Source organism: Mesoplodon densirostris, chromosome 7, assembly GCF_025265405.1.
Source record: "Mesoplodon densirostris isolate mMesDen1 chromosome 7, mMesDen1 primary haplotype, whole genome shotgun sequence".
NCBI classification, from domain to species: Eukaryota; Metazoa; Chordata; class Mammalia; order Artiodactyla; family Ziphiidae; genus Mesoplodon; species Mesoplodon densirostris.
In genome coordinates, this window is record NC_082667.1 from 66,886,030 (window position 1) to 66,910,899 (window position 24,870).

General features: G+C 49.0%; 1 protein-coding gene across 5 annotated transcripts in view; it reads right to left on the bottom strand.

The window, feature by feature from the left end:
* The window catches only part of GALNT18 (polypeptide N-acetylgalactosaminyltransferase 18), a 346,555-nt gene that overhangs the window by 678 nt on the left and 321,007 nt on the right, over positions 1–24,870 (bottom strand). Inside the window, exons 10-11 of one of the 5 annotated variants that reach the window (XM_060104769.1) lie at positions 21,656–21,820; positions 17,727–17,783 (exon numbers count right to left, since the gene is read on the bottom strand). In XM_060104769.1, coding sequence (XP_059960752.1) covers positions 17,763–17,783; positions 21,656–21,820 — 186 coding nt within the window. In that variant the 3' untranslated portion in view covers positions 17,727–17,762. Of the gene's footprint in view, positions 1–17,726; positions 17,784–18,286; positions 21,063–21,101; positions 21,419–21,655; positions 21,821–24,870 lie in introns of those variants that run through there. The other 4 variants (XM_060104770.1, XM_060104768.1, XM_060104771.1 and 1 more) reach the window with 4 other exon arrangements.

A 24,870-nucleotide genomic window follows, 5' to 3' on the forward strand; every position in this document is an offset into this window, starting at 1 on the left:
CCGTCTGCCTGGCTGGGGTGTGGCATGCTGGTCTGCTCCTACAGCTCCCACCCCAGGGGCTGGGTCCTGCTCCCCATAAGCATGGGCTGGGGTCCCGTTCTGAAAATCCTACAGCCTTGGGACCACTCCATGATTGGCCTGAATTTGAGCATCACCAGAGGCCCAGGACCTCCTGCTTTTAGGGTCCTTGCCCCCAACTGGACCTCTGGAGTCATCAGTGCTGGCCTCAATCAAACCCAGGCTCCTAGATACTATCTTAGGGCACTGGGCTCCCTTAGCCCTGGATATTCATGATTTCCCTCCATGCTACTGATGTCCCAGAAGGTTCTGTAGCCATGCATACTCAGTTTATGCTCAAAGCCCCTTGAAAGGGAGGTTCTGCTTCTCAAAGCAGCCCCACAGCAGCAAAGAAGAAACCCCCAATTTTTGCTTTTAGTAAGATCCTTGGAGGCCTTAGACACTCTGGGGCTACTGGTTGTCACCTGGGCATCAGCTCAGACTGTGTGTCTCTGAGTTCCAAAGATGTGCTGCTCAACTGGGCTTTGGCCTCCCAAGCAGGCAGGTTCTTATAAGTGGGCCCGCTGTAGCTTAATGGTCCTTGAGTGTATGGTCAAACTCACCTTTTCCCCAGAATCTACTCCTCCTGTGTTTCCCATCTCAGCAATAACCAGGCATTTCCACCGATGCCTCTACCTTCTCCCCAGCATCTGATTAGGCACCAAGTCCTGCCACTTCCACCTCCCTCATGCCTTGTGCCTGTCCCTTCATCCCCATCCCATCACACCTGCCCTGATTTGGCCCACTGTCTTCTGTCACCTGGACAACGGCACCAGCCTCCTAGCTGACCCCCCCTTTCCCCTCCAGAAGCAGGACTCTGCAGCCCACCCTCCAGCTGCCCCCCGTGCCCATCCCAGCGAACAGCACTCTGTGAGAGAGGGGGGCCGCGCGCCTCTTCCGTAAGGAAGTCATCCCCAGTCGGCCACCGCTGTCCCCATGGCGACCACTGACACCTCAAGAGAACATTGAGACTCAATTCCCACAGCTGCCTGGGAAACTGGCAGCATCTCCCGCCGCTGAGCCCTGCGACCCACCGACCCCAGGCTCCAGTGGGTATCTGGCAGAACTGTTTGCACCGGTTGTGAAACAGAATTTGTAAAAGCTCCAACCTGGAAACAACGCAAACGTCCATCAACAGTAGAATGGATAAATAACCTGTGGCTATTCACATAATGGGATACTACTCAGCACTAAAAATGAGCAAAGCAGAGCTCTGCTCAATAAGGAGAAACCCCACAAATATAATGTTAGCAAAAGAAGCCAAAGAGCACATACACAGTTCTACTTACATAAACTTTCCAAACAGGCAAAATAAGACCATAGACTTAGAGTCAGGAGCCGGGGGTGGGTATCTTGGGCAGGAGGAAGTGGAAAATGATTGACAGGAGGCAAAGGGGTGCTCCTGGGGGGTTGGGAGTGTGCTATTTCCTGACCTGGGTGGTGGGTACATGGGTGTTGGCTGTGTTTTAAATTACTAAGTTATTATTAAAATTATTTTGGTACATATGCTTGCATGTTTCTATATGTGTGTGGGTTATTCTTCAGCTAAAAAAATTGAAAACAGAAATCCAGCTCCCTCAGAAGGGACTTTGAACAGTGGGTGAAGGAGGCAGGGTGACAGAGGGCTCAGGAGTGTATGGATGGGTGTCGGGGAGCAGGGGTGCGATTCCTCATTTCCCATGGGTGCGACACGGCCCGGGGGACCGCAAAGTGCCTCAGAAGCCTTCGAGTGAGTAAAGCAGGGCCTCCCACTGTGCCCCGACCCCCCCACCCCCAGCACCTCCCCTGAGGAGAACACAAGAACAGAGACACAGCACAGCAAAGGCAGCTCACCTGGGGCCCACAGGTGCAGCCAGAGAGAAGCCTGCAGGCTCAGGCCCAGAGGAGACAGAGGGATGACTGGCCACCGGGCAAGGGCTCACGAAGGCCCCCCAGAGTCCCCATGTTGGAAGAGACATGGGAGGCTGATGCTCTCGTTCTCGCCTACCAGCTGACTTGAGCCCTCCTGGCTGGGCACCCTTTCCTGGGCCGCTCCATCTTTGGAGCATTGTCCTGCACTAAAATCCTTTGCGGGGTATCCAGCAAGGGGTTTCAGACTGTGCCCTCGGGTTTCCACATGGGGGTTGTATCCTGCCTCTCTACCTCGTCCCTTCCCCTACGGGAAGGTGAGGCCCACGGCCGCCTGGTTCCATACCCTACCAGGTGAAACACTCCCAGTTCCTTGTGGGACAATCTGGTTTCACTTTTCCATCCTGGTTGCCCTCCTTTGGACAAACTCCAGTTGTTTTGTATCCCTCAGAACTGACCACCACCTCGTCTCCACTGGACAAGAGGCTCCTTCAACATAGCCAAGGGATCTGCACTTTTGGTGGCTGCACCACGCTCCGGAACCCCAATGGGATGAGTGCGGAGGCCGGCCTCAAGTCGGCCCCTCACAAGCTGTGGTCCTCCTTGGGTCCCCACTCTGTCCCTCAAAGCCTGGGCTTTTGAACCCAGAGGCATCCCTTGTGACGCTTGCTCTCAGCAAGGCCAGCCTGTCACTTTGCCAGGCCCAGGTCACTCCGCCGCCCACACCCAGGCTGGGCCGTGTCACCGGTGCTTCCTCTGTGGGCCCGGGGCCAGCCACCCCTGACCCTCCCATACCCCTGGCAGCCTGGTCGTGTGTCCTACCCTACAACGCTGGAGTAGAGTTCAGGCAGGGTGGGAATGAAACCAGCCCAGCTCTAACTCACAGGGTCTGCTGGCGATTTGGGTGGTGAGACAGAAAGGGGCTGGATGAGGATGCTTTTCTGGTTGCCGACTGGGTGGCCTGGGGCAAAGCCACTCTGCCCTCCTGGTTCCATCGTCTCTAGGGCCAGATCGTAATTTCTGTCCTGATGACTGAAGGATGAGCAGAAGAACTGATGGACAACCCCTTTATCGCTATAGAACAATGAATGGCTATGAGGCTATTCACAGTGTCAGGATATCTGGACTCCAGGAAAAGTGCACAACAGGCAGAAAGGGGGGCCAGACCAGGATTCTGACTGCTCAGCGTGGCCTCAAGGCCAGGCCAGGCTTTGCCAACAGTGAGGCTGCTTCAGCGGCCCCGGACCACTGAGGCTTGGAGAAACCTGTCCAAGACAGGGAGGGACTTCCGGGGAAGATGGTGGAAGAGTAAGATGCGGAGATCACCTTCCTCCCCACAGATAAACCAGAAATACAGCTACACGTGGAACAACTCCTACAGAACACCTACTGAATGCTGGCAGAAGACCTCAGACCTCCCAAAAGGCAAGAAACTCCCCACGTACCTGGGTAGGGCAAAAGAAAAAAGAATAAACAGAGACAAAAGGATAGGGACGGGACCTGTACCAGTGGGAGGGAGCCGTGAAGAAGGAAAGGTTTCCACACACTAGGAAGCCCCTTCGCGGGCGAAGACTGCGGGTGGCAGAGGGGGAAAGCTTCGGAGCCGCGGAGGAGAGCGCAGGCACCGGGGTGCGGAGGGTAAAGCGGAGAGATTCACGCACAGAGGATCGGTGCCGACCGGCACTCACCAGCCCGAGAGGCTTGTCTGCTCACTGCCGGGGCGGGCGGGGCTGGGAGCTGAGGCTCAGGCTTCGGTCAGAGCGCAGGGAGAGGACTGGGGCTGGCGGCGTGAACACAGCCTGAAGGGGCTAATGTGCCACAGCTAGCTGGGAGGGAGTCCGGGAAAAAGTCTGGACCTGCCAAAGAGACAAGAGACTTTTTCTTCCCTCTTTATTTCCTGGTGCGCGAGGAGAGGGGATTAAGAGTGCTGTTTAAAGGAGCTCCAGAAACGGGCGCGAGCCACGGCTGAAAGCGCGGACCCCAGAGACAGGCGTGGGACGCTGGGACTGCTGCTGCCACCGCCAAGAGGCCTATGTGCGAGCGCAGGTCACTGTCCCCCCCGCCCTTCTGGGAAGCCTATGCAGCCCGTCACTGCCGGGGTCCTGGGATCCAGCGACGGCTTCCCCGGGAGAGCGCACGGCACACCTCGGGCTGGTGCAACATCACACCGGCCTCTGCCGCCGCAGGCTCGCCCCGCACTCCGTGCCCCTCCCTCCCCCTGCCCTGGCCTGAGTGAGCCAGAGTCCCCGAAGCAGCTGCTCCGTTAACACTGTCCTGTCTGAGCAAAGAACAGACGCCCTCCGGTGACCTACATGCAGAGGCAGGGCCAAATCCAAAGCTGAGACCCAGGAGCTGTGAGAACAAAGAAGAGAAAGGGAAATCTCCCAGCAGGCTCAGAAGCAGCGGACTAAAGCTCCACAATCAACTTGATGTACCCTGCATCTGTGGAATACATGAATAGACAACGAATCATCCTAAATTGAGGAGCCAGGAGTCAGTGCTGTGCCTCTGAGGTGGGAGAGCCAACTTCAGGACACTGGTCCACAAGAGACCTCCCAGCTCCACATAATATCAAACGGCGAAAATTTTCCAGAGATCTCCATCTCAACACCAGCACCCAGCTTCACTCAACGACCAGCAAGCTACAGTGCTGGACACCCTATGCCAAACAACTAGCAAGACAGGAACACAACCCCACCCATTAGCAGAGAGGCTGCCTAAAATCATAAGTCCACAGACACCCCAAAACACACCACCAGACGTGGACCTGCCCACCAGAAAGACAAGATCCAGCCTCATCCACCAGAACACAGGCACTAGTCCCCTCCACCAGGAAGCCTACACAACCCACTGAACCGACCTTAGCCACTGGGGACACCAAAAACAACGGGAACTACGAACCTGCAGCCTGCAAAAAGGAGACCCCAAACACAGTAACATAAGCAAAATGAGAAGACAGAAAAACACACAGCAGGAGAAGGAGCAAGATAAAAACCCACCAGACCTAATAAATGAAGAGGAAATAGGCAGTCTACCTGAAAAAGACTTCAGAATAATGATAGTAAAGATGATCCAAAATCTTGGAAATAGAATAGACAAAATGCAAGAAACAGTTAACAAGGACCTAGAAGAACTAAAGATGAATCAAGCAACGATTAAAAACACAATAATGAAATTTAAAATACTCTAGATGGGATCAATAGCAGAATAACTGAGGCAGAAGAACGGATAAGTGACGTGGAAGATAAAATAGTGGAAATAACTGCTGCAGAGCAGAAGAAAGAAAAAAGAATGAAAAGAACTGAGGACAATCTCAGAGACCTCTGGGACAACATTAAACGCACCAACATTCGAATTATAGGGGTTCCAGAAGAAGAAGAGAAAAAGAAAGGGACTGAGAAAATATTTGAAGACATTATAGTTGAAAACTTCCCTAATATGGGAAAGGAAATAGTTAATCAAGTCCAGGAAGCACAGAGTATCCCATACAGGATAAATCCGAGGAGAAATACGCCAAGACACATATTAATCAAACTGTCAAAAATTAAATACAAAGAAAACATATTAAAAGCAGCAAGGGAAAAACAACAAATAACACACAAGAGAATCCCCATAAGGTTAACAGCTGATCTTTCAGCAGAAACTCTGCAAGCCACAAGGGACTGGCAGGACATATTTAAAGTGATGAAGGAGAGAAACCTGCAACCAAGATTACTCTACCCAGCAAGGATCTCATTCAGATTTGATGGAGAAATTAAAACCTTTACAGACAAGCAAAAGCTGAGAGAGTTCAGCACCACCAAACCAGCTTTACAACAAATGCTAAAGGAACTTCTCTAAGCAAGAAACACAACAGAAGGAAAAGACCTACAATAACGAACCCAAAACAATTAAGAAAATGGGAATAGGAACATACATATCGATAATTACCTTAAATGTAAATGGACTAAATGCTCCCACCAAAAGACACAGATTGGCTGAATGGATACAAAAACAAGACCCATATATATGCTGTCTACAAGAGACCCACTTCAGACCTAGAGACACATACAGACTGAAAGTAAGGGGATGGAAAAAGATATTCCATGCAAATGGAAACCAAAAGAAAGCTGGAGTAGCAATTCTCATATCAGACAAAATAGACTTTAAAATAAAGACTACTAGAAGAGACAAAGAGGGACACTACATAATGATCAAGGGATCGATCCAATAAGAAGATATAACAATTGTAAATATTTATGCACCCAACATTGGAGCACCTCAATACATAAGGCAAATACTAACAGCCATAAAAGGGGAAATCGACAGTAACACATTCATAGTAGGGGACTTTAACACTCCACTTTCACCAATGGACAGATCATCCAAAATGAAAATAAATAAGGAAACACAAGCTTTAAATGATACATTAAACAAGATGGACTTTATAGGACATTCCATCCCAAAACAGCAGAATACATATTTTTCTCAAGTGCTCATGGAACATTCTCCAGGATAGATTATATCTTGGGTCACAAATCAAGCCTTGGTAAATTTAAGAAAATTGAAATTACATCAACTATCTTTTCTGACCACAATGCTATGAGACTAGATATCAATTACAGAAGATCTGTAAAAAATACAAACACATGGAGGCTAAACAATACATTACTTAATAACGAAGTGATCACTGAAGAAATCAAAGAGGAAATAAAAATATATCTAGAAACAAATGACAATGGAGACACGACGACCCAAAACCTATGGGATGCAGCAAAAGCAGTTCTAAGAGGGAAGTTTATAGCAATACAATCCCACCTTAAGAAACAGGAAACATCTCGAATAAACAACCTAACCTTGCACCTAAAGCAATTAGAGAAAGAAGAACAAAAACACCCCAAAGTTAGCAGAAGGAAAGAAATCATAAAAATCAGATCAGAAATAAATGAAAAAGAAATGAAGGAAACGATAGCAAAGATCAATAAAACTAAAAGCTGGTTCTTTGAGAAGATAAACAAAATTGATAAACCATTAGCCAGACTCATCAAGAAAAAAAGGGAGAAGACTCAAAACAATAGAATTAGAAATGAAAAAGGAGAAGTAACAACTGACACTGCAGAAATACAAAAGATCATGAGAGATTACTACAAGCAACTCTATGCCAATAAAATGGACAACCTGGAAGAAATGGACACATTCTTAGAAATGCACAACCTGCCAAGACTGAATCAGGAAGAAATAGAAAATATGAACAGACCAATCACAAGCACTGAAATTGAAACTGTGATAAAAAAATCTTCCAACAATCAAAAGCCCAGGACCAGATGGCTTCACAGGCGAATTCTATCAAACATTTAGAGAAGAGCTAACACCTATCCTTCTCAAACTCTTCCAAAATATAGCAGAGGGAGGAACACTCTGAAACTCATTCTACGAGGCCACCATCACCTTGATACCAAAACCAGACAAGGATGTCACAAAGAAAGAAAACTACAGGCCAATATCACTGATGAACATAGATGCAAAAATCCTCAACAAAATACTAGCAAACAGAATCCAACAGCACATTAAAAGGATCATACACCATGATCAAGTGGGGTTTATTCCAGGAATGCAAGGATTCTTCAATATATGCAAATCAATCAACATGATACACCATATTAACAAATTGAAGGAGAAAAACCATATGATCATCTCAATAGATGCAGAGAAAGCTTTCAACAAAATTCAACACCCATTTAGGATAAAAACCCTGCAGAAAGTAGGCATAGAGGGATCTTTCCTCAACATAATAAAGGCCATACATGACAAACCCACAGCCAACATCGTCCTCAATGGTGAAAAACTGAAACCACTTCCACTAAGATCAGGAACAAGACAAGGTTGCCCACTCTCACCACTCTTATTCAACATAGTTTTGGAAGTTTTAGCCACAGCAATCACAGAAGAAAAGGAAATAAAAGGAATCCAAATCGGAAAAGAAGAAGTAAAGCTGTCACTGTTTGCAGATGACATGATACTATACATAGAGAATCCTAAGGGTGCTACCAGAAAACTACTAGAGCTAATCAATGAATTTGGTAAAGTAGCAGGATACAAAATTAATGCACAGAAATCTCTGGCATTCCTATATACTAATGATGAAAAATCTGAAAGTGAAATCAAGAAAACACTCCCATTTACCATTGCAACAAAAAGAATAAAATATCTAGGAATAAACCTACCTAAGGAGACAAAAGACCTGTATGCAGAAAATTATAAGACATTGATGAAAGAAATGAAAGATGATACAAATAGATGGAGAGATATACCATGTTCTTGGATTGGAAGAATCAACATTGTGAAAATGACTCTACTACCCAAAGCAATCTACAGATTCAATGCAATCCCTATCAAACTACCACTGGCATTTTTCACAGAACTAGAGCAAAAAATTTCACAATTTGTATGGAAACACAAAAGACCCCAAATAGCCAAAGCAATCTTGAGAACGAAAAATGGAGCTGGAGGAATCAGACTCCCTGACTTCAGACTATACTACAAAGCTACAGTAATCAAGAGAGTATGGTACTGGCACAAAAACAGAAATATAGATCAATGGAACAGGATAGAAAGCCCAGAGATAAACCCACGCACATATGGTCACCTTATCTTTGATAAAGGAGGCAGGAATGTACAGTGGAGAAAGGACAGCCTCTTCAATGAAGTGGTGCTGGGAAAACTGGACAGGGACATGTAAAAGTATGAAATTAGATCACTCCCTAACACCATACACAAAAATAAGCTCAAAATGGATTAAAGACCTAAATGTAAGGATAGAAACTATCAAACTCTTAGAGGAAAATATAGGCAGAACACTCTATGACATAAATCACAGGAAGATCCTTTTTGACCCACCTCCTAGTGAAATGGAAATAAAGACAAAAATAAACACATGGGACCTAATGAAACTTAAAAGCTTTTGCACAGCAAAGGAAACCATAAACAAGACCAAAAGACAACCCTCAGAATGGGAGAAAATATTTACAAATGAAGCAACTGACAAAGGATTAATCTCCAAAATTTATAAGAAGCTCATGCAGCTCAATAACAAAAAAACAAACAACCCAATCCAAAAATGGGGAGAAGACCTAAATAGACATTTCTCCACAGAAGATATACAGACTGCCAACAAACACATGAAAGAATGCTCAACATTTTTAATAATTAGAGAAATGTACATCAAAACTACAATGAGATATCATCTCACACCAGTCAGAATGGCCATCATCAAAAAATCTAGAAACAATAAATGCTGGAGAGCGTGTGGAAAAAAGGGAACACTCTTGCACTGCTGGTGGGAATGTGAATTGGTACGGCCACTATGGAGAACAGTATGGAGGTTCCTTAACAAACTACAAATAGAACTACCATATGACCCAGCAATCTCACTACTGGGCATATACCCTGAGAAAACCATAATTCAAAAAGTCATGTACCAAAATGTTCATAGCAGCCCTATTTACAATAGCCCGGAGATGGAAACAACCTAAGTGTCCATCATCAGATGAATGGATAAAGAAGATGTGGCACATATACACAATGGAATATTACTCAGCCATAAAAAGAAAGAAAATTGAGTTATTTGTAATGAGGTGGATAGACCTAGAGTCTGTCATACAGAGTGAAGTAAGTCAGAAAGAGAAAGACAAATACTGTATGCTAACACATATATATGGAATTTAAGAAGAAAAAAAATGTCATGAAGAACCTAGGGGTAAAACGGGAGTAAAGACACAGACCTACTAGAGAATGGACCTGAGGATATGGGGAGGGGGAAGGGTAAGCTGTGACAAAACGAAAGAGAGGCATGGACATATATACACTACCAAACGTAAGGTAGATAGATAGTGGGAAGCAGCCGCATAGCACAGGGAGATCAGCTCGGTGCTTTGTGACCGCCTGGAGGGGTGGGATAGGGAGGGTGGGAGGGAGACACAAGAGGGAGGGGATATGGGAACATATGTATATGTATAGCTGATTCATTTTGTTATAAAGCAGAAACTAACACGCCATTGTTAAGCAATTATACTCCAATAAAGATGTTAAAAAAAAAAAAAAAAAAGACAGGGAGGCCACAGCCCCTCCTTCCCCGCCAGCCACTTGGGCACTGTGTCAAGGCCTAGAGAGAGAGGCAGGAGCAGAGATCTCTGAGAAGTAAAGTATTTCTTCAGAGACTCAAATATGGCACTTTCCAGGCCCTACCCTGGCCCAGCTGTGCCCTCAGCACCCTAGAGACAGGAAGCACAGGGACCGTGAGGCAGAAATAGCCTGTGTGGCCTTTGGGAAGGCGGTGGAGGAAATGGAGTGAGGCCAAGAGCAGGGCTGTGAAGGAGACACAACCTCAGTGAGGGCGTCTGGGCCTGTAGGGAGGGTGGAGAATGAGGTCAAGAGAGCTCCCTCCCCAAAGGCTCTGAGAGGAGAATCTTCTAGAATAGAGTAGTAAGGCCACCTTGGAGGCCTGGTATACATCTTGGGACGTATGTGGGATACGGAGAGAGGAGCCATCCCACCTTTTGGTGCTGGAGCCACTGGCCAGTCTCCCTCCCGTCCTCCTTCCTGGACCTCAACCTCTCTCACTGAGCAAACTCTGGGCTCTTGCCCCCTCTTGGCCCCCTCTCCGGCCAAATGCCATTCACCAAAATTGCAAAGGAGCCTTCCTTTCCTCGATTCAGTCCCTTCCTGGTGAGCTCAGCGCCTTTGGGAGCAGCCTGGTGGTATTACTATCCTTACCTCTACCTGCAGGCTCTGGCCCTGAGGTAAAAGTAGTTACAGTCAAGGCTTATTTACCATGTCCCCGGCACTGTGTCAAATGCTTCACACACTCAATCTCAAGTGTTCTTCACAATAACCCTGAGCGGTGGAGATGATAATTATCCCCATTTTGTAGAACTGGAGACTGAGGCTCAGAGAGGTGGGGTCACATGGTCAGTCAGTGGTAGAGCCAGGCTGGGAACCTGGGAGTCTGCCCCCTTCGCTGTTCCTCACTAGGATGAGTGGGCACACCCTCCCCTCCATTTATCCCACCCCACGCCTGCCTCAAGGTAGTGGACTAGACCGAGAGCTGCTGGTGTCCCATCGCCTGGGGTGGAAGGTCATCCGAAGAGCTTCAGGGGCTCTGGGGAGTCAGGTTGGTCTAGTTCTTTTGAGAGCTCTCTGCAAAGACATGCTTTATCCATCTATCCATCCATCCAATATTTAATGAGTGCCTACCACATGCCAGCAGCAGTTCCCACCCACTGAGATACATCAGTGAATAAACAGGAGAAGATCTTTGTCTTTGTGGAGACTATATTCCAGGAGGGGGAGCAAATGGTAAATTCTATAGTGTGTTGGAGGTGCTAAGACTGTGCACAAAAATGTACAGCAGTGCTGTGGACAATGTGTCCACTTAAAATTCATATGTTGAAGCCCTGATCCCCAGTGTGATGAGAGGTGGGGCCTTTGGGAGGTAATTAGGTCATAGGGGTGGAGCCCTCATGATGGAATTAGTGCCCTTACAAGAAGAGTCACAGGAGAGATGACCTCTTTCCCTCTGCCTCGTGAGGACACAGTGAGAAGGTGTGAGACGCCAGATCTGCTGGCACCATGATCTTGTACTTTCCAGCCTCCAGAACTGAGGGGAATAAAGGTCTGTTGTTCAAGCTTCCTAGTCTCTGGTCCTTTCTTGTTATAGCAGCGTGGATGGACTAAGACCGGGAGGCTGGGAGGGTACGGGAGTGGTGCTGAAAGCAGGAGGCTGCAGTGATCCCCCCTGAGAAGATGAGAGCTGGGCAAGGACATGAACGAGGAGGAGCCCAGGTGTATCTGGGGGAGTCGTGTGCCCCGGAGTGAAGTTCCTGCACCAGCAGAGGCCTGGTGTGCGCAGGGAACAGCACGGGGCGGGGGTGGGAGATGAGGCCCAAGAGGGGAGGGAGGGGCAGGTTGTGCGAACGGACTTCGGCCGTTCACCTGGTGACAGAACAGGCCACTGCAGGGTCGGACTGACATGCTAACCGGGTCCCTCTAGCTGCTGTGTGGAACGCAGAGCCTGGGAGGAAGGAAGGAAGCAGGACCACCTGTTAGCAGGCTCTGGTCCTCACACAAGTGGGCGGGGGCTGGATGCAGGGCCCCTGGCTGGCCCCGCCCTCGGTGGAGGGCACAGTCGCTTGGTTTATTAGTCCAGTCGTCTAAATGATTTGTGTAATACTTAAAACTATAGGATCTGGAAACACAATAGTTTTAATTAAAGAATTTAAATAAGGGCAATTAAACCTGGCAGGAGGGATGCCGCACCACACAGAGAGCTTAATTGGAATGGAAACCAAGTTAAGTATGGAAACAGCATCAAAAAAAAAAAATGGAAAGCTGAATGTATGGAATTAAGAAGGCTAATAATAATTCTGAGAGCTCGGTTCCCAGCCCCCAGCCCAGGTCCTTCTCCTTACAAGCCTCTCTGGAGTAGAGACTAGAAACAGCATCAGAGGTGGGATGAGCGGAAGCAGGGAACACGGGACTCTGCTCCCAGCCTTGTCTCTGGCGGCTCTCCCAGGCCGTGACCCTGCTAAGGGGCTGAGCCACCATGGGCTTCAGTCTTCTCATTTGCAAAAGGCACCGGAGCACTGTGGGGCACTCAAACACGGAGCACTGACTATATGCCTGGCGGGCATGTGGAGCCGTGGTCCATGAGCGCCTTGGGCTGAGGCACTGAGGATCCGACCCCAGGTTACACAGCCGTGCACCTCCTCTCTTCCTGTTTCCCCAAGGTGTGTCTGTAGCAGCTAGAGGTGGGACCACGAGCACCAGACCAACCTTCCCGGTTCCTCCTGGGGATGTGGGTTGGGTAAATGGATTAGACAGTCCCTGGAGGGCTTGTGATACCACAGATGACTGGGGCCCACCTTCTGACCCTACGGGTCTGCGATGGGGCCCAAGATGTGCCTTTTTAAGCTCCTGAGTATCTCAGCTGCTGGTGGTGCTGGTCCAGGGGTCACAGTCTGGGCACCACAAGCAAACCGTCACCCTCCCTGGGGAAAGGATGAGGGCTGGCTTGTCACTTGCACTCACCACCTTGAGGTAGAGGATATGGAGCAGCTGGGCTGAGCTCATGTTTGCAATCAAGGTGTTTATGAGGAGGCTGTGTGTGGACTGAATAAGACTCTGCTTATTTCAGAGCTCCCGTTCCACTTTCAGTTCTAATTAATTTTCTACGGGCAAGTAGCCCAGTGGGTCTGTGGCTTTAAGCACAGTGGGCTCAGGAGTTCCCAGGTTAAGTAGATAATGATTAGTAATCAAATAATTCAAAGCATGGGTGGGATGTTAGTGCTAGTTAAAGAAACCCCGAGATTAAGTCTTTTTGTAGAGGAAAGTGGTCTTTCTGTATTATGAATATTCAACACTCTGTCTATTCAAAAAGTGCTTTGGTGTTTTTCTTTCTTAAAGGAGACGCACCTGTGCCAGAGTGAGAGTCTGCCTGGGATTTGCTGTGAGGGCCGTTGGACTGAAAATGGGGTAATGGCAATGTCAAGTGCAAAAGGAAAGGTGAAGGGGGGTATGGAGACAGCAGGATGGCTGGAGGGAGTTTGCTGAGGAAGCAGGAATCCAGCCAGTTCACACACACCTACAAGGTTTGGCAGGGAGACCGCAGCCCCAAATTCCCACTGCAGCAATCCGTGGGCTTTGTAGAGGCAAGACAAAGGCTCCACGGCATGGTGGTTTAAAGTGTGGGCCCTAGAGGCAGAAGCCTGATTTGACCTTGGACAAATTACATAATCTCTCTGTGCCTCAGTTTCCTCATCTGTAGAATGGGGATGGTAAAGTACCTGACAGCAAGGTCATGAGGATTAAGTAATATTTATACAGCAGTTACAGTAGTATGTGGCGCATAGTAAGCACTATATAAATGTTTGATAAATAAATTTAAAAATCTCACCCAGGGGCTTCCCTGGTGGCGCAGTGGTTGAGAGTCCGCCTGCCAATGCAGGGGACACAGGTTTGTGCCCTGGTCCGGGAAGATCCCACATGCTGCGGAGCGGCTGGGCCCGTGAGCCATGGCCGCTGAGCCTGCGCGTCCGCAGCCTGTGCTCCGCAACGGGAGAGGCCGCAACAGTGAGAGGCCCGCGTACCGCAAAAACAAAGAAACAAACAAACAAACAAAAACTCACCCAGGCTTCCCTGGTGGTGCAGTGGTTGAGAGTCCGCCTGCCGATGCCGGGGACACGGGTTCGTGCCCGGTCCGGGAAGATCCCACATGCTGCGGAGCGGCTGGGCCCGTGAGCCATGGCCGCTGAGCCTGCGCGTCTGGAGCCTGTGCTCCGCAACGGGAGAGGCCACAACAGTGAGAGGCCCGCGTACCGCAAAAAAAAAAAAAAAAATCTCACCCAGGTCTGAATAATGAGGCACTGAGCTGTTACACCTGGTCCTGGCTCCTGGTCTAAAGTGCTGACTGCCGTAAACTAAAAATAACTAAGAAAATATTCAGGGCCTAAACAAGGCTTTGTCAGTCCTTCAAAACTGGCTGGTCCCACACTTGCCCCTTCATGTGACATGGAGATGAAAAGCTGCTTTATTCCAGAGCCATAAGGAAACACCCGATTACAGCCTTTTCTTCTCAGCACAAAAGGTTCTCGAAGTTGGACTTCCTGCCAGCGCCTGGGGGTTGGAGCAGGAGAAAGTCAAGGACTCCTCCTCCTTGCGTGCTGGGAAATTCTTTGGCAGAATCAGTGATGCTCCCTGGGAAATGCGCTCTGCAAATAAGTTCTTCTTTGAGTGGGTTACTCATCTTGCATCAAATTATCAAATTAGATCCCACAAGTAAGAGCCAGTGGTCCCTGGCCAGGTGGGCTCAGCTCTGCCCTCAGCTCTCTTCCAGGCAGTCTCCTCATGCGCTTGAAAATCTCTTCTCTCCTGGCCTTAATGGTCATCTCTGCTGTTATCCTTGATGTTCTGCATTTGGAAAATGCATTAACGCTGAGCTGAGAATGAGGCAAGCATGGGGGTGGGATGGCAGGACCGCCCACCAGCGGGAACGCTGCCCTGTGTGCCCTTGGACTCCCGAATGGGCCTTGCCAGTGTTTCCACCAAAGAACCCAGTGGCCAACGGGAGTGAGAGCACATGCCAGTGTGAGGCAGCGTGAAATACAGCCAGAACACCTCGACATTTCATCAAAGCCCCCCCACTTTTTTTTTGTTGTTGTTGTTTTTGGCGGTACGCGGGCCTCTCACTGCTGTGGCCTCTCCCGTTGCGGAGCACAGGCTCCGGACGCGCAGGCTCAGCGGCCATGGCTCACGGGCCCAGCCGCTCCGCGGCATGTGGGATCTTCCGGACGGGGAATGAACCCGTGTCCCCTGCATCGGCAGGCGGACTCTCAACCACTGCGCCACCAAGGAAGCCCAACGCCCCGTTTTAACAAATATTCATAGAAATTGCTACTCCCCTTCATACGGTATGCATAATTGTTTTAGTAAAAATCATTTCCACCTTCCTCCCCCAAATCTGAAGCTATAGGAAGATTAAACGGGAGTACCCCTCTTCACGCATGTCTGTGTATTGCGGCTGGGATGCACTACCACCTAAAAGTGTTCTTATAGGGATTTTCTAAGTAAGTGGGGCCCTTTGACTATTACGTTCAAATGTCCTTGAAATAGGCTAGTACAATTAGTTTTTTTTCAGTACGCATGCATGCAAGGAAGAGTTATCAAGGGTAGGGTTTGTTTGTCTTTGGGTCTCCCACAAACTTAGCTCGAGACCTGGCACACAGGGTATTTGTGTTAATATTTGTGAATTTTTAGAAAGGACTCCTTAATTTAATTGACAGCACCCTGGGTGTCTCTTCTGTTTCAGGCTTTCTGTTAGGTGTGGTGCTGGAGACACTGAAAGTGTAAGACAGCCCTGCCCTCCCATCTATTGGTTGATGGGAGAAAGAGTCATGGAGAAAATAACAGATAAACAATTCCATAAAGTGGGATAACGATGACCCTTATACCAGGAGTGCAGCTCATTTTCAAGTTCGTGGTGCTTTTTAGTAAGGCAGGCCCAGTCTGGGCTTCTAGGTAGAATAAGCCCTTTTCAGGGAATGCTAACTTCAGGAGCTTAGAATTTCAGAATTTCAGGGCTGGTAAGCCCTTAAAACCATCCGGTCTAACTCCACTTAGAGCTGTAGCACGTTTGATGGCCTGCTGAGTGGTCGTCTGAGCCCACCTCTTCCTTGAACAGCCAATCTCATGCCTGGGCATCTCTGACTATGAGAAAGCTGCTCTGTAAATTGTCCTTGAATCTCCCTCCAACTGGTCCTCCCTCAGAGCTACATAGGACAATCCTGCTCTCTTTTGCCTAGAGAAGCCTTTCAGATATTTGAGGGCAGAGATCAGGCACTCCTGAGGTCTTTCTGGCTTCAACCATGAGCACAAATAGATAGATTTTAAGGAAGTTGGACCTTAAAGAACACACATCATAACAGCCTTCCTAGGGCATAAGTCCCTTCAATAACATCTTGAAGAGAGGACTCGGCATTTGCTTAACCATTCAAAGTAATGGTGATGGGGGGATGGTGGGGAGGGTGGGCATCTCATTACCCCTGAGAGGTAGTCCGTTGCTTCACATGAAAGGTGTCTTGCCACAAAGTTCTCCTGTGTAGTGACCTAATATCTGCTGCTTCCCTCTCCTTCTGGTCCAGGGGTCACTGACTAGATGCCTCTTTCACTAACACTGCATCACCTAATCCCAGAATCCCCCAGATCTCAGTAGGTGGGGTACTCTGGGAAGATTAAAGCTTTCCACTTAACACATATGAATTTATAATCCCAGTACATAGTCAGTTTAGGAAATTCTCTAATCCGGGAGGAGTCACAACTACCACTTCTAATGTTAATGAAGTCTCATCATGTGTTGATGTGGGAAATGTTGGCTGTTTAGAGACGGGTATCCACTGACTTCTTCAAACCCAGAGCCTGGGGTGGCCCTGGATTCATAATCTCCCCTCACAACTACCTCCATTTAATCCATCACTACTTCCAATAGACTGCTGAACTGTCTCTCCAAGTCCTTCCCAACAGCTGCCTGGCCCCACGCCTCCATGGCAACCAAGTCTACCCCTTTTCTCACAGGGATGATGGAACAGCCCACTACTTTCTTCTCTGTCTTCCAATCCACCTTGCAGTCTGCTGGTAATCTACAGTTTAAGAACCCTCCCCTAGTCCCTCCCTTTGCTTTTAAGGTGAAGTCCGAACTTCTCAGCATGATTTTCAGTGACCATTATCTGCCCCAAACTGACACTTAACGTCTGATCTCTCTCACGTCCCACTGAAAATTCCATCCACACCAACACTGAATATGCTCTGCTTTTTCTTGCCTTTGCCCATGCTGAGCCTCTAACATGGGATGTTCTCCCTTTCTACTCCTGGGGACTATCCTACAATTTTCAAGATCCAGATCAAACATGCCTTGAATGTGAAGCCATCCCTGAGTTGTGCAGACAGAGCTCATCACCCTGGGCTACTGGAGTACCGTACCCGCCTCATTTCCGCTCTCATCATCCAGTTTTGCTATGTGTTTATACACCCATGAGCTCCTCCAGGGCAGAGGCTGTGTCTGATTCATCCCTCCTGCCCAACCACCATGCTCAATAAATGCTTGATGAATGACGGAAGGAAAGAATGTTCATCATTGGAAAATTGCTCATCAGAGCCCTGTACATCAGCGTTGCTGAGAGATGTTTTCATCAAATGTGGTTTCTCAGTGTCAGTATCCGACGCTGTCCTGATTCATCCTGGAGCATGGAAAATTCAGAAGAGCTTGCAGGCATTTTATTTGTTAAACAGAAAATCAGGCTATGAGATGGAACACCAAGATATGCAAATGTCTATCTTCTTTGTAGGAGAACCTGGGAGAATCACACTAGATTATTTTTAAATTAATTCAGCCTGAATGTCTGGAGTTTAAATGTAGCCCTCAGGAGAGTAAATAATGCAAAATGTGAAAGTGAAAAGGAGATTTGAAATGCACCAATAAAATCTTTCAGCCCAACTTCTCCACCAGAACATTTTAGTTGGTAGGATCCCCCTGTAATTTGCAAAGATTAAACCTGTTGCAAGAAAATTAGCCCAAGCAATGACTTTAATCATTTAAGAGGCTCCCAGCTTCCTCTGGCCTCATCAACAGTAGCTCCTCAACAGTGAGGGCTTGGGGACAGATTCCAGGATGCTTGATAAATACTGGTCATTTTGCATTAAACAAAAATTTCATATACATTAATTTTTTTTTTTTTTTTTTTTTTTTTGCGGTATGCGGGCCTCTCACTGCTGTGGCCTCTCCCACTGCGGAGCACAGCCTCCGGACGTGCAGGCTCAGCGGCCATGGCTCACGGGCCCAGCCGCTCCGCGGCATGTGGGATCCTCCCGGACCGAGGCACGAACCCGCGTCCCCTGCATCGGCAGGCGGACTCTCAACCACTGCACCACCAAGGAAGCCCCACATACATTAATTTTTAAATATCAAGTGAGAGCGGCTGCTCTGGGCTTGCAAATTAGGGATTTAAAAATATTATTTCCAAACAGCTCCCCTTGGTAGAAGGATCAGAGAGGTGACTGCCAGAGTGCCCTGGGAGTTTTAATTAGATGTATGTATAAGTAGCTGAAAACTGCCCAGACCTCAGGGCTGCACATGCCAATGTGGCCTGCTTGGTTGGTCACTGTGTCCCTTCAAGCAGGAATCTGTCCGGCTGCCTGTTCAAGGCCATGCACAGAGATGAGTGAAGGAAGGAGCTGGATTTGGATTTCTCTGCCCCAGTTGGGAATGGGCAGATGAGATGAGAGCCAGTTGGGGGCACCAAGGCCTCTGGATCTGGGCACGTGTGGGAAGGCCATATGTCTATGAGGGCTGGAAAGGAGTCAGATGTGCCTGTATGTGGGGCTGGGATGTCAAAGCAGCCCGGGTTTGGATTCAAACTGCATGAAGCTGGGCATGGAGAGGCTGAGACCCCACAGACAGACCGAGCTCTCTTCCCCTGGTGAGGGGCAGCCTCAGACCCTGCCCTGAGAGGAGATCTTGGAGGCCAGGCAGGGTCCTGAAGACCCCAGGGTCATGGAGGAGAAGGAGGAGGAAACAGCTAAACTTTCAAACTGCATCTGAGCCTCCCCGTAACTCTTCTACCTGCCCCTCCCTGCTTCTAGAATCTCTCTTCCCCATTCAGCTCCACAATCCCGACCACTGGGGGCTGCCAAAACCCAGGCCTAAACGCACCAGTCCCCCGCACACAGCCTCACCTCCCACAGGACCAGGTCCAGGTCCAGCTGCCCCTGCAGGCACATCTCTGGCTGCGCCCCACGGGGTCCACGAGGATCCAGCCACACCTGACCCTCCGCAGCTCCCTGCACGTGGCCTGGGTTAGATGTCCGCAGCTCGCGCCCGTGCCGTTGCCTCTCCCTGGAATGCCCCTCACTACTTCTATATGGAGCAAACTCCTATGCCTTCTTCAAGGGCCAAGCTTTGTATTCTCTGTTCTGGAAAGCCACCAGCCCTGCCCCAACCTGCCACCCCCATCTTTCTGCACGGTGTCATTCAGCTCCCAGGAGGAAGCTGAACTCAGGGCAGCAGGAGGTGGGGCTGAAGGCAGCAGAGAGCAGCCTGATGTGAGCCCCTCCAGATGGTACGGTCCCCGTCTCACCCAGCCAAGTCAGCCCACTCACCTCCTCGGACCGATGTACCCGTTCCTCTCTCTGTCGCCTTCAGCCTCTGAGCCTGTTATGCATCTAATCCGAGCCAGGAGACAGCAGCCACTTTACCACCCAGCCCATGGCCAGCCTTCCTCCCTGACCACACACCTCCAGGGCTCCCTCTGCCTTGTAATTTAAAGGAGGGCAGAGGGGAAATGTAGCCCTATCCTGTGTCACTCTGGGCCAGAAGCCTGGCTGGGGAAAGTGACAAAGGCTTCTGCTGGGCACAGTCAGAACAGGTCACAGCTGGGGCATCTGAGCTCCACCAAGAGACAGGGAGGTGGTAGGAGGAAGTGCTCCATATTCTAAGCCTCGGCCCTGACCCTGACCTTCTTCCAGGGGCCACGTCCAACATCCTCCCACGATTAGAAGTAAAAAAGAGAATCTGAAGTAGTTCAGGAATAATAATAATAAGCAGTGGGTATGTTATTTAGCATCTTCGTGCCGCAGTTTCCTCATCTATGAACTCGGGCTAACGGGCCACATCTAATCACACACAGGTGTTGTGAGGATTAAATGAGCTGGTGTATGCCAGGCGCCTAGGAAGTGCAGCACACGTTAAGCAGTGTATGAACCTTAGCTAATTCTTCTTACGGGACAGACCTTTACAGTTTACAACACGTGTCAAAGGTCATATGGACAGGAAGGGGCAGGGCAGGAGTCCCCGGGCACCATTCTCTTTCACTGAACCTCACGCATTCTGCAGGCCCAGCCGGGACTCAGAGCTGCCACGTGCATCCTCTACCCACCCTCGGATGTGCTGTCATTGGCTTCTTGTGCTGCTTCCCAGCGTCTGCTTTCCTGGGGTCCCAAAGTCCTAGTCTGGACTCTCGCTCCTGCTTTCCAACTAGCCCCTAAATCTATGACGTGTGTTGAACTTGCTTCTCAGGGTTGACCTTCACCATCCATTTAGGACCGAACCGAGGGTCTCTCTCAGCCCTCAGGTTCTGCACCCCCAGACCACAGGTCAAAGGTGCCCCGTGCCCATAGAACTTGACGTAGCTGGGACCTCCCCTCACTGGCCCACCACTACAGGGGAGAGTAACTGGACATGAGGATTGGAATCAAGGTCAGGCCAACTGCACACCCTCATCCTGTGCCTGTCAGCCTCCTCTCAGAGTGGAAGGAGGCTTGAGTCGGGGTCTCTGCCTCTTCGTCCCATGAATATAGACATTCTGTTCCTGACTTCCCCAGAAGCATCCACCATGTGCAGCCCCCAGCAGTCCTGATGCCCTAAAACCCCACGGGCTCCATCACTTCCTGTTTTGAGTGCTTTCCCTGCACTACCTGGGAGGTGGGCATCCCTATCTGTGGGCAGAAACTGGTCCTAATTCAGCAGATTCCTTAGGGGCTGGAGGCCTCTGGGCCAAGGCACTGGTTTTCTTCAAAGCTGGGTCACTGCGGGCCATCTCCAGCTGGCGTCTTGATCCCGGGGCATCGTTTTATAACTAGGTCAATGCAGAGCAGGAAGATAAATATGGTCCTCAGAATTGATGGAAACTTAATAAAGGAATGTTTCCTGGTCACCAGTGTGTGGACTGCCCTTCACAAAAGGGCCCCCAGACACTGCCCTTTGAGAAAACCTCATTCCCTACAGAATGAGGAGGAAGGCAGAGCGGCTCACAGACCGGAGACGACCCAGCACTGTCTATACCTGAGAGACTGGGGCTGCGCTTGTGAGAAGGGGCTTGTCAGAAGACATGTGAGGTTTAAAGTCAGAGATCCGAGTTCAAAATCCCAGCCCTGCCCCTCACTGTGTGACTTCAGGCAGGGGACTCCCACCTCTGAGGCTGTTTCCTTATATCTAAAAGTTAAATAAAATGCCACTAAAACAACAACAACAACAACAATAATAATAACCTCCCTCAGAGCCAGTATCAATGAGTCAATGAGCTAACGTATACCAAACACCTGGCACATAGTAGGTGCTCACTAAACCCCGAGACTCAGTCCCTCTCCGCCTCCATCCCTCCTATTCCTCCCTGCCCCGGCCCCTTCCCCTACTTCTCTACGCTGCTGCTCCTCCGGGTGGGGCTGCTACCTGAGAGAACTGCCAGTGGAGCTTCATCCTCTTGGCTTTGGCATAGCTGCATTCGATGAGCCGCGGCCGGCTGTTGACGTCCACCAGGCACCGGTTGTCGTCGTCGTCCACCGTGGGGCTCAGGATGCCCACTTGGATGTGCTGACTGCTCGTGTAGTACACGTTCTGGGGGCGGGGGGAGAACGAGGTCAAACGCTAATGACCAGAGAGATGGGGAGGGTTTGTAGGACATCTCCCCAGGCAGCTGGCAAAGAGACCACAATTCAGGGGCCTTCAAATGATTTTCCATTGCAACGGACAAGAGGAGACCCTTTTACATTATGATTCGGTACAGTGTCTGGTCCGCTCGTACAACTGAAACAAAATTTTGAAGAAATCAAACTTAGCCCTACTATATGCAGCGTACTCAATTTTCTATTCTATTCTTTCATTGAAAAACATTGGCCATAACCTTTTTTTTTTTTTTTTTTTTTTTTTTTTTTGCGGTACGCGGGCCTCTCACTGTTGTGGCCTCTCCCGTTGCGGAGCACAGGCTCCGGACGCGCAGGCTCAGTGGCCGTGGCTCACGGGCCCAGCCGTTCCGCAGCATGTGGGATCCTCCTGGACCGGGGCACGAACCCGTGTCCCCTGCATCGGCAGGCAGACTCTCAACCACTGTGCCACCAGGGAAGCCCGGCCATAACCTTTTAACTTGATTTCACCACCCACAGTTTAATTTTTTTAAACACTGCCTGAATCCATTATTTGCAGGCTTGCTGACTTCCTCCCTCCATAAGTATTTTGTATAAGATGCTGTGCTTGGCTGGTAGTTAAAGAGCAAAGGACATGGGCCACACCTTAGGGAGCTCAGAGTCTTGTGGCATGGTGGATATGTAATAGGTAATTTCCATCTGTCCTAAGACTGTATAGAGCAGGAGTTGGCAAACTTCTTCTTAAAGGGCCAGGTGGCAAATATTTGGGGTTTTGCAGGGTGTTGGGTGGTCCCCCAGACCACCCCCAGGTTCGATGATTCACTAGGACCCAGGAGACTCAGTGTTTGGTTGCACCATAGCTATGAGTTATTACAGGAAAGGGTACCAATCAAGTCAGCAAAGGGAAAAGGCACGTGGGGCAAAGTCTGGAGGAAACCAGGCACAAGCTTCCAAGGGTCCTCTCCCGGCAGTCACAGAGAATGGCCCTTCACAAGCAGGAAGGAGTTGAGATAATGCTTGTGAAGGGTTATCTACCAGGGAAGCTCTTAGAGACTCAGTACCCAGGCTTTTTATATACTGAAATCCCACACTTCCATAAGGAAGGCAGGTGTTCAGCATAAACCATATTATTTGTACAATCAGGGTGGGCACAGTGAGCCACTCTTACCACCCGTGGGAATGGTGGGAACCTTCCTACAATCCAAGTTCCAAGATGCCAGTCAAGGGCCAACCAGGCCTTTCAAAGGAGAGCAGTCAGGCTGCTGTTTTAACCTTTTTTTTTTTTTGACAAAGGGCCAGACAGTCTGGAAAATTAACTCTGCAGTTGTAGTGCAAACACAGCCATAGACAATACAAATGAATGACTTTGTTTACAAAGATCAGGGCTGGCTCTGGTCTAGAGGAAAGTCATGTGACCCTTGGCCTTCAAAGTTTTCAGTCACTTCCCCCAATCTCAGGCAGTGGTTCCCAACAAGGGCTCTGAGTGGGCAGTCACAGGGTCTGTGAGCTCTTGTCCTCTATTACTAAAGAAATGAACAGCCCCACCTATGATTAATTAGGCCGCATGGGCAAATCAAGATACCACACTTCTCTGCTTTAGATTAGAATTCAGGGTAGGCCCTCTTGCTGTCTTGATCTATCCAAAAATTCTCACTGGTAAATATTTTTGATTAATTTCAGATGGTAAAAGGAAGTATTTTTTGCTTTAGTAAAAGAGGATGGTTGACAAGGACTTTAAAAGCATGGTACAGGGAATAAAATGGACTGTGGAGTGAGAAGGGCAGTGCCAGCGAGGAGGGTGAGTAAGGGTGGTCCTTCAGGGGCGTATTCTCTCTGACCCTCAGAAGTCCAGGGGAGGGGTGGAGAGGCAGGCAGGGTCACCCTTCAGACATAAGAAGAACTTCAGGCCAGTGTATCACTCAAGGCCCCAATAGGCAACAAATGGCACACTCAAGGTAGGGGGATCCAAGGAGGGTGTGATAAAGGCACAGTTCTCAGTAGTGTGGTATAGGGTAAGGGAGCCATGGGGATAGTATCGGTCCTTGGGATAGTAACATGGAGCTGTTGCCACCACCAGGCCCAAAGGGATGAGAGGAGAGAGCTGATACCAGAAGCTGTAAGAGAAAAGTGACGTAGAGATACTTCTGAGAAGGGTTCAGAGAGGGAGATGTTTGGGGGTGATGGTGAGTGGTGGCTAATAAACACCCCAACATCACCCTCCCTTCCTCATACCATTCTTCTGCTGGGTCGGCCCATTGGCAGAACCCAGATGGAAGTCAGACAACACAGGAGCCCATGGAAACATTCCATAAAGTCAGGTTTGCAAAGTAGAAGAAAAAGGATGGAAAGACAAATGGACAATCACTACACTCACTACACTCACTACAGCTAGGATCTGCTCTCCAAGGTAACCTTACAAGTTATCAGGTTTGGTGAATCCACGGAAATGGACATCAAAACTACCAAGGTGGCTGATTCTTCCCTTAAAAGAGGTGAAGTATTATAGTGACCAAAGTTCTGAGTGGAGGCCACATGTAGAATGCCTGGCTTCAATGTGGAAATGTGACCAGAACACAGAGGCAAGGAGGACCTATTCATCGCCTACATTGGGTAAGAGGTGGGCTTCTCATCAGAATCCTGAGACCGTCCATTGTGTGACCTGGGTTTTTAGTTCACCACCAAGGAAAGCTGATGACCTGCTGAGGCTTCCAGGTTATTGGCACTGAGGGAGAAGTTGATGACTGGTAGGATTTTGGAAATTAAATAGATGCAGGTGGGCATCTCATCCATCCATCCATCCACCCACCCATCCAACAACAAGTAATAGCTGTTGGGTCCTGAGGGTGAAAAAGCCATGGTTCCCTGTCCTGGATGATCCAACAGCCAAGTTGGGGAACCTAACATATCAGGAAATAATGGTCCCAATCACACTGATATGGGAACTGTCTCTGCTTCCTCCACTCGCTTACCCCGACTCTTGCTACTTTGAAAATAGATATAAAAACTCACCACCTCCAGAAAGCC